We start from the raw sequence: 14,380 nt of genomic DNA on the forward strand, positions 1-14,380 counted from the left end.
CACGTACCTTACGACCGAGTACGAGTTGCTGCCCTAATCACACACCCGATTACAAGCTGCATACGAATATGAGCAGCACCCCCTACTGCCCAGGACCGAGGACAGGAAAAGCTGGCTTTTACGACTTTCACCACCCACGACCAACACGATCCACCAACAGATAATTTTACCCGTCCCGCTGCTGTTATAAAACGGAAGCCACTTCGCATACACATTCCACACAACCAATATCTCAGACCAAGAGCCGCGGGCACAAGACACACGAGACAAGATGGGCAACATGGCGAGACAGGTTCAGAACACCGACTACTCGGACGATGAATACGGAGCCGAGGACGCCTACTTGACCTATCGTCCGCTCTCCAACCTTCCCACCCCGCCACCTTCATCCAGGAATTCTTCCGCCCACCAGAGCCCGAAAACGGCCTTGGAAGAAGGCGACATCCTGCAACAGAAATTTCTTGGTAAGTACAGCCGAATTACGTGATGGGGATAGGAGCTTGGACAACTCTCCTCCGTGCGCTCTAACGCTCGTTCGTTCGATGGGGTGCTCCAAATGCAATATATCATATGCAATGCAATGCTAACCTCTCCGCACTTGCAGGCCCCGCCATCCATCTCGTCAACCTCGTTCCCACGTCAGCTTCCCTCACGACCCCGTCGGTGCCTCTCGTGCAGGCCATGCTCAGCCGGTCCGGGCTCCCGCTCCAGACCATCGCCCTGGCCGTCTGCATCCTCGACTCTCTCAACTCCAGGTTCGCTTTGAGCTGGCGTCTGCAGTGCCCCCTGCTCGTGGATGGCTCCTCCTACAATAAACGCCACACTCTTGGCCACAGCCCTCTCCTGGACCGCCGGCGTCAGCAGCAGTTGCATATCGACTCTGTCCAACCCGAGCTCATCATATTGTCTGCCCTCATTATCGCCGCCAAATTCACCGACGACTGCCACGACTCAACGTCATACTATTCCACAAATTGGGGCAAGGACACTTGGTCGTGCGAGCAAATCAACGTGACGGAACGTTGCATCTGTGAGAACCTCAACTACCGCATTAAGCCCTTAGTCGACGATGAGGATTTGCTCGCCGACACCATGGTTGACATGCAGCTGGCCGCACGGCACTACAACTCGGCCCGCCCCGTTCAACCCCACGAGATGGGGCACAGCAAGAGCAAGAGCATGACCATCAGTACCGCCGTGATTGGCCTGGGCCTACAGCTCACGCCCGTCGACACGCCCAAGTCTGAAGTTGAGTCATTTGGCGACGAAGTGCGTGCAGCTCTCGAGAAGACTTCCTTTGGTGGGGATTACATGTCTCTGACCTTTTCTGGCAACGACATTGGTTTGTCTCCAGTAGGCGAGGAGATGTGACGAAGATTTCAAACAACGTGACGAGGGGAAGAAGAACAATCAGCGAGCGAGCGTTTCTGTTTGACTGTCATGGTAATTGATTTACATGCCCCGCGGGATGCTGAGGACATTCAGTTGAACGGTATATCTGCATGAGCCTTTGGCTTGTACATTGGGGGCAACATCTTGTTTCAAAGCTTGACTTTTTAGGATACCAAAACCTCGGCCTCGATACGGGCTCGACGGGTATGCATCTTGTAATTTCTTGGGCGATTGGTTGGCTGGCGTAAAAGGCGGATAGGATTCATCGGATATGAGGATCAGGGTCACGTCACTGGAAATCATGGTTATCTTTTATCATACCCTATTTGGTAATGTAGTCCTGGAAAGACAACATTAAGTTTCTCACTTCTATACTCTGGTCCATTGCAGTGATTCAGTGTGAAGTAGACTCTGTGCACGAGTGACGCCATCTTTACCCTACAACAGCAACAATAACAACATTTATTGCAACACCAAAGGAGGAGCATCCATCCTGCTTTAGTCTAGGGGCTCAATCTGTTGATAGTCCACTTGTCCTCCTGACCCTCAACCTTGTCATACACGAACCTGTCATGAAGCCTACTATCCCTTCCCTGCCAGAACTCAACTCTATCCGGCACGATCCTCAACCCGCCCCAAAACTGAGGCACAGGAATCTTCTCCTGCCCCGCAAACCTCTCCTCAACCTCCTTCACCCACCCCTCCAGCTGCGCCCTCCCGTCATCCGCCTCCCCTTCCTCCTCGCCCTTCACATCAGCCCTCGGCTCAAGGACCTGGCTCTGACGCGAAGCCCACGCCCCGATCCGGCTCCCGCGCACGCGGGTATCGTAATAAACCTGGCTCTGCTCCCCGCTCAACCTCTCAACGACACCCTCGACGCGGACCTGCCTCTGCAGCGCCTCCCACCAGAACGTCAGGCTCGCGTGCTTATTGGTCGCGAGGTCGGCTGCTTTGCGGGAGGTGCCGAGGTTCGTGTACACGACGAAGCCGCCGGCGGCGTCGAGTTCTTTCAGGTAGACCATGCGGGCCGAGACGCGGCCGCTGGGGAGGGAGGCCGTGGAGAGGGTGCAGGTTTCTGGGTGGGAGACGGCGCGGGTTTCTTGGGCGGCTGTGAACCAGGTGTTAAATTGGTGCGTTGGCGAGGTTGGGTGGAGGGAGGACAGGGAGAGGCGGGAGAGGGTGAATTGGTCTGCGCGGGTGTTTTGGGCTGAACCGGCGGGGGCGACTGGTCAATGTCAGTTCTGAGTCCATGGCGGGGAGTGATCCTCCTCCTCCTCCTCCTCCTCCTCGTCAACCCCCTTCATCATCCAGCGCAATCCGACCAAGCCGGTTGTGGTGGGTTGGCCTTTCTCTCCTCATCATGGCTCTCTCGACGAGACGGTAGGCAGGCAGTGCAGCACAAGCAAAAGCAACAAAACCTACAAATGAGCTTCTCGCTCTCAGGAGGCGGGTGCAATGCCATCTTGAGAGACCTTGAAAATCTATACGCGAAGCCGGGCCGCATATGCAAAGGTGAAGATCACTTGCTGAGTTTGCAGTATGCTTCTCGTTTGCCAAGCTTTCCTTGTGTACACACTTTCGTCAGCTGATGGAGGGGTTGAGGGGGGGTTGTTTGCCGATGAGCAAGCGGAAAAGCAACTCACAAGGAATGAATGGTTCTACAGATGGTTCAGTTCAATGCAGCTCGGAGGCCTGCCACTCAATGTTGCGAGGGAGGGGTGCGGTGTTGAATGTGCGCACCGGTGAGTAAGAGTGAGGCGATTTCCGTGTTTAAAAGGCTGCCTGTCATGATTTCTGGCCGGACCAGACTTTCTCTCATGATGCTTGCATTTGAGTGAGGGGCAAGGTGTGCAGCCAGAAAATGCCCCACATTCCGTGGCAAGCACCTCATCTCATGCTGCCCCAAGACAGCCGCAGAATGTTCCACCCATCCTTCCACTCACACTGGATTGCAGGCGCAGGCGCAGCCGCTCAGCGCGCAGCGGCGGGAGAGCAACGGGGGGGATGGAACACCTGAGAACGGGGGTTCCATTTTGCGGGGCTACCTTAGGTGCGGAGCAGGGGTCAGCCCAGCTGTCTCCGATCGGACCACTTGATGACTACACCCTCATGACAACGGAGGCACTTCACACATAGAACGCACAAGTATAACACATATATACACGCAAAACACACACGCAACGCAACAGGCCAAACAAAAGTATTTCATTCCGTGCATACGACGGGGGGGTATCATATCGTAATCGTCATCCAGATACGCTAAATACGCAACGCACGTAACAGACGTACGCAACGCACTAGACGCACTGCCCAAAACATGTAAGAATAAAATAAAAACAACCTCTAAACCCCCAAAAACATGAATCCCTCTTACACCACGTCGCGATGGCGCGAACCAACGGACGTCTGACGGCGCGTTTTCTTATACGCCAGTTTTGAGGAATAGTTGCTTCCTACTTTGTGTGTGTCTATACTATTATCCCGAAAAAAGGAATAGCCCGAAAACCTAAAACACCAAACTGTTCTAAAAACTTTTTTGCACGTGTGCTTCTTTTCTTCTCAAGTCCAGGTTCCCCATACAAATAGGAAAGAAAGCCAAAAAGAAATTGGTTCACCTCTATGGTGCCATAACCAACGCAAGCAAAGCCATGCGGCAGTACAGACCATATCTCATCTATGCAAATTGTCAGCACTCTGTTCAAATCTTCAGGGGGTCAAACGACTTACCTGTCTGAAGTAAGCCGCACGCTGGTCAGTATCAACCTCCGGCGCAATCTCCTCGTTCCTCGGCAGAGGGTGCAGGATGCACATGTCTCTCTTAGCCGACTTGAGTGTGCGGTTGTCGATGCGGTACGAGTTCTTGACCTTCTCGTAATCCTCCACCGTTGGGAATCTTTCCTTCTGGACACGAGTGCAGTAGAGCACGTCGCTCTTGGCCAAGATCTCGGGGGTAAGCTCCTCAGACTCGCACAGGAGCTGGCCAGACTCGACCAGGAAGTTGCGCACATCAGCAGGCAGGGCGAGTCCCTTGGGAGAGACGAGCTGAACCTGCACACCGTAGTCGCGGAGGAGGTAGATCAAGGAGTGAACGGGGCGGCCGTAAAGCAGATCGCCAACGAAGGTAATAGTAAGACCCTGGACGGTACCGAGCTCCTCACGAATGGTGAAGAGATCCAGGAAGGCCTGGGTGGGATGCTCCTTGCTGCCGTTGCCACCATTGATGACAGGGACGGGGGAGTATCTCTTGGCAATCTCGACGCTGTGCTCGTCAGGGTGGCGGAGCACGACGGCGTCACCGTAGCAACCGAGGGTACGGAGAGTGTCCTGCAGAGACTCGCCCTTCTGGACCGAGGATTGGGAGGTGGCAATGGCCACGGTGCGGCCACCGAGTCTCTGCATTGCGGCATCGAACGAGGCAGAAGTGCGAGTCGAAGGCTCGTAGAACAAGGTGCAGAGAACGCGACCCCGCAGAACGTTCAAAACACCTTCGCGCTGGACGCCCAAACGCATCTGTTGGGCCACAGTGAAGAGGTGGTGGAGGTCAGCACGGGTGTACTGGCTGACAGACAGGCAGCTGTGGCTCTTCCAGGACGAAGGCTGCGACAGGAGGTCCTGAAGCTTAGAGCCAACGGCCGGGTGAAGAGGCGCGGGAAGGCCTAGGTCCTCGAAACCACTGTTGCTCTTGTTGGGCAAGTAGCCGTCGGTGGGCCGAAGCTTCGTGGGCCTGGAAGTGTTGAACAGCGACGGGCGACGGTCGCGGGGACTGTCGGGGTTGGTCAAAGACTGAAGCTGAGGCTTCATGGCAGGGGACATGGGCAGAGCGCCGTGAGTGGACATGTCCTTGCCAAGAGCAGGCAGAGCTAGCAGCTCGCCATCCAAGCAAACGGTCTGGTCCTGGAAGGTCACACGCTGAACTGAACCGCGCATCGTGCGACCAGCAAAAGGAGACCAGCCGTTCGTGTTGTGCACAGCATAGGGACGGTCAATCTCAACCTCGACGCTAGTTCCAACCTGCTCGTGGAGCTCGAAGATCTCCTTGGGGTTGTCGTAGAGACGAGCCTTGATGTCGTCGACGGTCAGCTTGCCCTCAGTAACGGAAGTGAGAAGCAGAGGCAGCGCGTCAGCGATGCCAACGGAGGGATCAGCGGTCTTGCCCAGAGAACTGGCGAGCTGGTAAGGCAAGCTGCCAATAGAGAAGACATCGATCGTGCTCAGGTGAGCCCAGAGAGCGTTCTGGTCGACCTTGGTAGGGAGCAGAGCACAGTCGGGGAAGTCATCCTGCGAAAGGTAGAGCGAGAAGATGGACACGTCGCAGGTGACCTTCAGGCCCTTGGCCTTGCTAAGGGCAATGAGCTTGATGTCATCCTTGGTGGAGACCGAGGTGACGTGAATTCTCCGGTTGTGCAGGCTGGCCAGGAGAAGGATGGAAGCCAGGTCGGTGAGCTTGGCATCAGTGACGATGGGCTTGTGCGCGGGCCACTTGTCGAAGTGGGCAGTGACGGCAGCGACCTTGCTGATGTTTCCAGACAAGTGGTTGAAGGGAATGAACAGCGATCCGACCTCACCGGTGACATGGCTGATCCGGTCAGCATTGTCAGAGGTGGCAGTGACGGAGAAGTTGAAGTCGCAGAATCCCCCCTGCTTGCTGCTCTGCTGGGCTACCTTCAGGGTGACGGCGTCCGTTATCGAGCCAGTGACACCAACAGGCATGATGCGGACCATGCTGAAACCGGCAGAGATCGAGGCCTTGGTGACAGCCTGGAGATCCTTGCTTCCGGCAGTGGCAATGCCAGGTACGAAAGTGGCGACATTGATCAAGCCAGGCAGAGAGATGGTGCGGTGGCTGGTCTGGAAGTCACGGCTACCAACCTCGAGGCCGAAGTGGCGGGCAATGGCTTCAACGAGGATCTTGGCGTTCTTAACGTTGGTGACAAGAGGAACTTGGTAGTCAACAGCCATACGTCTGGTCTGGTAACCCTTACTCATGTAGTTGGCAGGACGACGGTACTTGTTGTTGGACGGCAAGTTGATGTAGAGATCAATCATGTTCTTGGCCAAGTGCTGCGTGAGAGAGAACTCGGAGCGCTGGTCCTCCTGCTCGTTGGCGAGGACTTCGAGGTACTGAACGGGGATGTTGTGTTCCTGGAGGAAGTCGGCAGTACCGGCAGTAGCAAACAGCTTGTAGCCAAGGCGGGCAAGTTTGTCAATCGCGGGCAACATCTCCTTCTTGTCCTTGTAGGAACCGATGGACAAAAGGATATTGGCTTTGGGGATCTTGAACCCGGTGGACATCAGAGCCTTCAGGTAGGCCTCGTACTTGTCGACACCGAAGCAGGCAACTTCACCAGTGGAAGCCATCTCAACACCCAAGACGGGGTCGGCGCCGGACAGACGCGAGAAACTGAACTGAGGAACCTTGACACCGACACAGTTGGGAGCAATGTCGGTGGCAGGGTAAGCCTCGAACGGCTTGCCGGTGATGGCCTTTGTGGCCATCTCAATCATGTCGACGCCCATGACCTTGGAAACAAAGGGGAAGGATCGAGAAGCACGAACGTTGCATTCGATAACCTTGATGTCGTTGTCCTTGGCGATGAACTGGATGTTGAAGGGTCCAGTGACATTCAGAGCAGCACCAATCTTGCGAGTGGCCTCCTCGATTCTGGCAATGGTCTCGGGCTCCAAGTCCTGAGGGGGCAAGATAAGGGTGGCATCACCGGAGTGAACACCGGCGTTCTCAACATGCTCGGAGATGAAGTGGCCAATGACGATACCATCCTTAGCAACGGCGTCCATCTCGATTTCCTTGGCATTCTCAATGTACTTGGTGATGACAACAGGGTGCTCGCGGGAAACCTCTGCAGCCTGGGCCAGGTAGTTCTCGAGATCCTGCTCAGAGTAGACAGTGTTCATCGCGGCACCCGAGAGAACATAAGACGGTCGCACCAACACAGGGTATGAGACAGCGTTGCAGAACTTCTTGGCCTCATCAAAGCTGGTCAACTCCTTCCAGGTGGGCTGGTCAACACCAATGGTGTCCAACATGCGAGAGAACTTGTAGCGGTTCTCGGCGTTGTCGATCATCTCAGGTGAGGTACCGAGGATCTTAATGCCGGCACGGTGGAGCGGCAGAGCAATGTTGTTGGGGGTCTGTCCACCCATGGCACCGAGGACACCACTAGCATCTTCCAGCTGATAGATATCGAGAATGGATTCCAAGCTGATGTTTTCGAAGTAGAGCTTGTCGGCCTCGTCGTAATCGGTGCTGACGGTCTCCGGGTTGTAGTTGACCATGATGGTCTTGAAGCCGTCCTGGCGCAGGGTGCGAATAGCACGAACGGAGCACCAATCGAACTCGACGGAAGACCCGATGCGGTAGACACCAGAGCCCAGGACCATAATACCGTGATCATTGAAGGACACATCACTCTCGGTAGCGTTATAGGTGAGATAGAGGTAGTTGGTGTGGGCAGGGAACTCAGCAGCCACGGTGTCGATTTGCTTTACAAACGGCATGATGCTGGCCTCCTGTCTCAGAGAGCGCACGGCAATCTCGTTGGAACTCCAGAACTTGGCAAGTTGACGATCGGAGAAACCGAGTCTCTTGGCCTGGAGGAGGATAGCAGGAGATTTGGAGATGTCGCTGGTGGTGTAGTTGGTCATGTTCTTGGCGAAATCGCTCAAGCCCTTGAGCTTGTTGAGGAACCACTTATCGATCTTGGTCAACTCCCAGATCTTGTCGACGGTATAGCCAGAGTGCATGGCGTTTGCAATGGCGAACAGACGCTGGTCAGAGGGGGTCTGCAGCTCGTCATCGATGGACATCAAAGCCTGAGTCTCGTTAAAGCCCAGGTTGTGGAAATCGATGGCGCGGATCGCCTTCTGAATCGCTTCCTCGAAGCTCCTGCCGATGCTCATGACCTCACCAACACTCTTCATGGAGGATCCTAGCTGAGTGGAGACACGGGTGAACTTCTTCAAGTCCCAGCGGGGCATCTTGACGACAACGTAATCGAGCGAGGGCTCGAAGCAGGCGCAGGTTGACTTGGTGACGCTGTTGGCAATGTCTTTCAGAGGAATGCCGAGACCAAGCTTGGCGGCGATGAAAGCCAGGGGGTATCCGGTGGCCTTCGACGCAAGGGCTGAGGATCTCGACAATCTGGCGTTGACTTCGATAATGCAGTACTCCCTAGAAAAGGGGTTCAGGGCATACTGAATGTTGCACTCTCCGACGACACCCAAGTGACGAATGACGTTGACAGCCGTAGTACGGAGCATATTGTAGTCCTCGTCAGACAAAGTCTGAGAGGGAGCCACAACGATGGAATCGCCGGTGTGGATACCGAGGGGGTCGAAGTTCTCCATGTTACACACAGTGATGCAGTTATCCTGGGCATCACGAACGACCTCGTACTCAATCTCCTTCCAGCCCTTCATACTGCGCTCGATGAGCACTTGGGGACTGGCGGCAAAGGCTTTGTTGCAGAGATCAAGAAGCTCGGCCTCGTTGTTGGCAAAGCCACTGCCGAGACCTCCAAGAGCATAGGCTGCTCTGACAATGACGGGAAACCCAATGTCCTTGACGCAAGACATGGCCTCGTTAACGTTGCTTGCGGAGGCAGACTTGGCGCACTTCTCGCCTATGGAGTCCATGCTGCGGGCGAAGAGCTCACGGTCCTCGGTGGTGATGATGGTGTCAATGGGCGTACCAAGAACTTGTACACCGAGCTCCTCGAACTCGTCCTTGAGCTGGATACCGACCTGCAGAGCGGTCTGTCCACCAAAGGTGACATAGATGGCATCGGGTCTCTCGTATTGAATGACCTTGCGGACGAACTCTGCATTGACGGGGAGGAAGTACACCTTGTCGGCAAGACCCTTGGAGGTCTGAATAGTCGCAATGTTGGGGTTGATGAGAACAGTGTAAATACCTTCCTCCTTCAGGGCCTTGATGGCCTGGGAGCCAGAGTAATCGAACTCTCCAGCCTGTCCAATACTGAGACCACCGCTGCCCAAAATGAGGACCTTGCGGGGGTGGACACGGGGGTGAAGGCGCTCGTTTTCCTCGATGGTACCGCCGGGAAACTTGACTGGAGCATTGAGCAGCTTGGGGTCGGCGACGCAGTCCTCGATTGTGCTGATGAAGACATCAAAGAGGTATTCAGTGTCGCGAGGACCGGGTGTGCTTTCAGGGTGGAACTGCACACTGAAGTAGGGCTTGGATAAGTGGGCAATACCCTCGTTGCTGCCATCGTTGGCATTGACGAAAAGCTCTCTCCAGTCAGACGTGAGGGACTTGGAGTCGACGGCGAAACCGTGGTTCTGGGAGGTGATGTGGCACTTTCCGGAGATCATGCTCGTGCAGGGGATGTTGTGACCTCTGTTGCCGAACTTCATCTTCTCAGTCTTGGCGCCGGATGCACGGGCGAGCAGCTGGTGTCCCAAGCAGATACCAAAGACCGGGGTCTTGGTCTTGTCCATGGCAGCCTGGATGTTCTTGACAGTAGTCTCCAACATGGCCGGGTCACCAGGTCCGTTGGAGAGGAAGAGACCATCGTACTCTTCACCAGCCTGCTTCGCCAGGTCGTGGTTCCAGGGGCAGACCAAGACTTCAACGCCACGCTTTAGGAAGCACCTCAGCTGGTTGTACTTCATACCGACATCCAAGCACAGCACACGGATGGGCCGGCCGGAGGGGTGCTTCTTTACGGCAACGCTCGAGGGGGGCTTATACAGCTTGGGAGCCTTGATCGACACTATAGCAGAGAATGAGCAAAGGCCGGACCAGAGAATGTCGGCGAGACTTACCCTCAGCTACGAGGTTCTTTTCGTTGGGATTCACCCAGTCGACGGCCTGGAAGTCCTCGGTGGAGAAGGACGCAACACCATTGACATGGCCATTGGCGGTGCCGTTGGTCAGGGTCTTCTTTTGCAACAACAAGCGGCCCAGTGTGCTGCCCTGTGACCTCAGGCGCTTGGTGAGTTGTCTGGTGTCGACACCGTAGATGGCGGGGACGCCCTGCTCCTTGAGCCAGGTGCCGAGAGACGACTCTGCTAAGAAGTGGGAGTAGTCCTCGCCCGAGTAGGAGTGGGCGACGAGACCGGCGATATGGATCTGGGAGGACTCGAAGTGAGCGGGCAGGTCGCCCAGGAGCTCGTCAATGGTCTCCCGCGAGGGAACACCATAGTTGCCGACCAAAGGGAAGGTGATAACCAGGATCTGGCCGCGGTAGGAGGGGTCTGTCACCGACTCCGGATACCCCACCATTCCAGTCTGGAAAACGAGCTCTCCGGCGATGCTCTTCTGGGCACCGAAGCTGTAGCCCTGATAGACGGAGCCATCGGGCAGCTCCAGAGCCATGAGGCCCTCGTCATCGGAGCCGACAATGCGGGCCGCGGCCGGGGGATAAACGGTGGGCGACATTTTCGGTTGAGGAAGGAGTTTCTTCAGGGTGATGCGGGGCAAAAAATGACGGGTGAAGAATCTCTCGCAGGGAAGAGGGCCTAAAGCAACGACAATGTGAAAAAAAAAGAAGTGCTAGAGAAAGTGGCAGCAGCGAGCTCGTCAGAAGAGTCTCGTAGGTTGGTTCGGGAGCTTCCCAGCGATCATCTGCCACGATAGATCTTCGGGAAGTTATGCGAGATTCTAGACAACCATGGTCGGAGAAAGAAAAGAGGAAAAAGAGAGAAGGAGGAAAGGAAGAGCAAAACAGCAGGACCCAAAGACTTTTACCTTACTCCGACAGTGAAAAAAAAAATTCGTCTGGTTTCCCCCCTCCCCTGGGGGAAGAATTTAAGAGTGGATTGACCAATGATACAGGCACAATCCCTGGACGGTGGAGTCCCGGCTATGTTGACACAGATCTGCAACTGAAAAAAATACGGCTTGTGCTTCACCGAAATCGCAGGCGGTCAGCTGAGAGAGGTCTAGCGCCATCGACCAAGTGGACAGAAAACGGCAGAAAATGGCGGTAGGTTTGGGACATTACCGCTTCTAGCCATAGAGCGGGGGAATTAGCCCCGCGTCACCAGCACCAATGCCACCAGCAGCCCGCCCCGATGGCTGAGGTTGCAGAATTTTGTGAGTCTTGTCCCTGCAGAAATTTCTTTCCTCAAGTTCACCTAACCCCAGCTTAAGTGGTGAAGAAAGTTGTGAGAAGTGGGAGAAAAGAGCACTTGGACGTTGGCTGGCCACGAGTGGATCGGCGCTCGTGAATCACTTCCACAGCTGGCCGTGTCACAATTGGAATGGAGCGGGCTTCTGCAAATCCCTGGTACGTCTCCCAGTTGACCTTGCAAATCGATGCGATCGATGTTGTTATTTATTTCGAGGGCACAGAGCCGTGAGCTTATTAACTTCCGGTAATTACAGCTGGCCTGAAGAATTTTTGTCCCAGTCGAGTGGGCTTACAAGCTTGTTACAAGAACACTCGTTATTGAATATAAGTGTGGGAAAACTGAAAGTGACATGCACACACCGGTCAAGGTGAGAGCAGCGCTCACCTGTTCTCACCTGGCCATCGCCGATGCCGGTACTGAGTTTTGGGCGGGGCATTCCTATCGATTTGGGGTAGGTATGGGCAGCTGTGGCAACGGCCCTCTGACTGCTGAAAAATGCTTCGAAATCATCGAAACTTCGCAATTGGTTTGGTGATACCTCATTTTCCAAATACATCTTACTTTAAATCATCATCTTGTATTCATTCTGCTCTTGCCAGTCCGCCAAGAACAGTTCTGAGTTGGTTGTGGCCGCTCGTAGAGTTGTAGACGGATCTCGTCTCAACGAGCGAGAAAGCCATCGTCACTGACATTGGACAAGTAGACGGTGGGATTCAGGCAGTGGCCATCGCTTTTCAGCGCGGCGTTTGGAGTACAGCCCCGTCTTACCAGACACCATTTTGGAGCAATTTTGGAGAAAGTTTCGGCACCATGAATTAAGCTGCGGATACCGCGGATGATGGTCCATACTTGCAGGCGCCATACGTTATATAAATGTCTTACACTGCTCGGCTGGAATGGAATGTACTCGCTCAGCACCTTAGTTGAAACAATGGAGGACTCAGCCGTGTCAGCATAACAAGCAGGTCAAGTGATGGAAGCCGACATTCCAAAAGACGCCAAAAGACTTGAGTGGGAAGCAGCTGAGGTGAGAATCACCCGTCTTGGACACTTCTAATGAACCCCACGGATCTCACCCAGCCCATCATCTCTGACAGGGCAGCTCCCCTGCAAGCAGGCAGGACAGCTCACTAGTCTCGGAAGAGCCTGGAGCATGAAGGTTCGGCCGGGCCAGTTGGAGCCAAATGGAACCAAAAATGGGAGAAAGAGAGCGGGCAGGTAACAGGTGGCTGGCAAGGTGCAGTGGTGCAGTGGTGCATGGGGAGGCTTGTTGACTCGTGAGGCTTGTGCGATGCGAGGGAATTTGCAAAATTTCCTGTTGCCGGGCCTGCAGGTTTGCGCTGCGGTGTGGCCGGTCAGTTGGTGAAACGCATAGAGTTCGCGATGCTGGCTTGGGTCTGGCAGCCTCTACCCTGTAACCGTACCTAGTATAAGTTCAAGATCTGAATCGACATAAATCGCCGATGACGGTATTGGTCTCAATGTAGCCTGGTATGATGGGTGTTTGCTACTGAGATACCCTGCATTGCTTGTCCTAGTTGATGAGAAGCTCACCAACCCATCCCCGCCAGAAAGATTCCGGTGACCACGTGTAAGTGCCAGCTGTGTGAAGGCGTCGTCGAACAACTAAGTCAAGCGTAACACGTAGTGAAATCAAATTGTGTGTGTAGCTGTCTTGAGGAGCTGTGCCTCTGATCGTTCTCGGGAACCAAAACAGCTCAGGCGGGAAGCACCCCCTTCCCGTTCTCTAAAGGCGGGATTGAGACCAAAAAAAAAAAAAAAGGAACTGGAGGAGTAACATTGACCAAGAACGACGATGGTGTGGAGGCAAGACCCCGGTGAGAGCAAAATCCCGGTGGTGTCCCCCAAATGTAGCGTCACACCCTGGCCCAGAACAGGTGCCATCTGTGCATCTGTGTGTGTGGGATGCCAATGGCGGTGACGGCCCTCACGGGCCAATGAAGCGACGGAACGGCTCGATGTGCTGCTGATCCTGTCTCTGGGAGGAGGATGCAACTCAAGCTTCACTATTGCAACTCTGGGGCTCTGGGGGTGTGCTCGCTGACCGACTCGCCCTGTTTCTTCTGCGAACTGGCTAGTTTTTTCAGGCTAGCGGTGGAGAGACTGCTCGAGTTGGTTCTTCGAGACTGTGACTGTCTTGGACTGAGGATACCGAGTGAGGCGTCGTGATTCAACGTTGGAAAGCAATGGAGGAGAACCGAGAATCGACCCATGACAGGGGCCTAGCCAGTCAGTCCCCAAGCGTCATGTCTCGCATGTCAAGTGACAAGGCGCGGCCGCAGATGCAACCCAACTGCCAGGTGGAATCTGAAAAACCGAGATTGGTTCACGCCCTGGCCGGCATCTTCAGGAGCTCTTGGGTCTGCCTTGTTCTTCCTCTTCTTTCCATTGTCCTTTTCTTGCTTCCCTGTTGCTGTCAACTGCAATAGGCTGCCTGTCTCTGTGCTGCGAAGGGGGGGAAAGGGATGCTACAGATATTGATCCGGACAACGTCGGGGAGGGAGCCGCGGACGCAGGCACCTGTACCTAAGGTATTTGTCTGGCGGTCGAATGTCTCTCATCTGACAGACCGGCACGGGAGTCTGAGTGTGTCGGGTCGTCGGAGTGTCTGTGTCTGGCGCTTGTGTGTCGGGGGTTCTCCTTGTTCTTCGTCCTAACGAAGTCATGCGGTTGCATGTCTCGCCCGTTTTTCGTCTGATGTCGTCGGTGCCGACTTTTCTCGTGTATGTGCGTGCCTTTTGCAGAGATATGGCTTAATTGGCATGTTATTAGCATGCATCTAGAAAGTAACAGTACAGAGAAGGTATTGATTCAGAGAACTTGGTACTCTGCATCCCTTCCCCCTTTC

General features: G+C 54.7%; 3 protein-coding genes across 3 annotated transcripts; 1 reads left to right on the forward strand and 2 right to left on the reverse strand.

Moving 5' to 3' along the window:
• Positions 1 to 271: 271 nt before the first annotated feature.
• CORC01_09004 (uncharacterized protein) lies at positions 272 to 1,371 on the forward strand (the record flags this gene model as incomplete). Its single annotated transcript, XM_022620634.1, has 2 exons — positions 272 to 464; positions 605 to 1,371. The coding sequence occupies 2 exons, from the start codon at positions 272 to 274 to the stop codon at positions 1,369 to 1,371; spliced, it is 960 nt and encodes a 319-aa protein (XP_022472881.1).
• A 524-nt stretch (positions 1,372 to 1,895) lies between these two features.
• On the reverse strand, positions 1,896 to 2,896 carry CORC01_09005 (pyridoxamine 5'-phosphate oxidase; the record flags this gene model as incomplete). The annotated part of the gene is made up of 2 exons (XM_022620635.1): positions 1,896 to 2,617; positions 2,815 to 2,896. The coding sequence occupies 2 exons, from the start codon at positions 2,894 to 2,896 to the stop codon at positions 1,896 to 1,898; spliced, it is 804 nt and encodes a 267-aa protein (XP_022472882.1).
• Positions 2,897 to 4,009: 1,113 nt separating this feature from the next.
• Positions 4,010 to 10,816, reverse strand: CORC01_09006 (carbamoyl-phosphate synthase; the record flags this gene model as incomplete). The annotated part of the gene is made up of 3 exons (XM_022620636.1): positions 4,010 to 4,066; positions 4,120 to 10,148; positions 10,201 to 10,816. 3 exons carry the CDS (start codon positions 10,814 to 10,816, stop codon positions 4,010 to 4,012), a joined length of 6,702 nt encoding a protein of 2,233 aa, XP_022472883.1.
• Between the last annotated feature and the right edge of the window lie 3,564 nt (positions 10,817 to 14,380).

Source organism: Colletotrichum orchidophilum (assembly GCF_001831195.1).
Source record: "Colletotrichum orchidophilum strain IMI 309357 chromosome Unknown Scaffold_79.1, whole genome shotgun sequence".
NCBI classification, from domain to species: domain Eukaryota; kingdom Fungi; phylum Ascomycota; class Sordariomycetes; order Glomerellales; family Glomerellaceae; genus Colletotrichum; species Colletotrichum orchidophilum.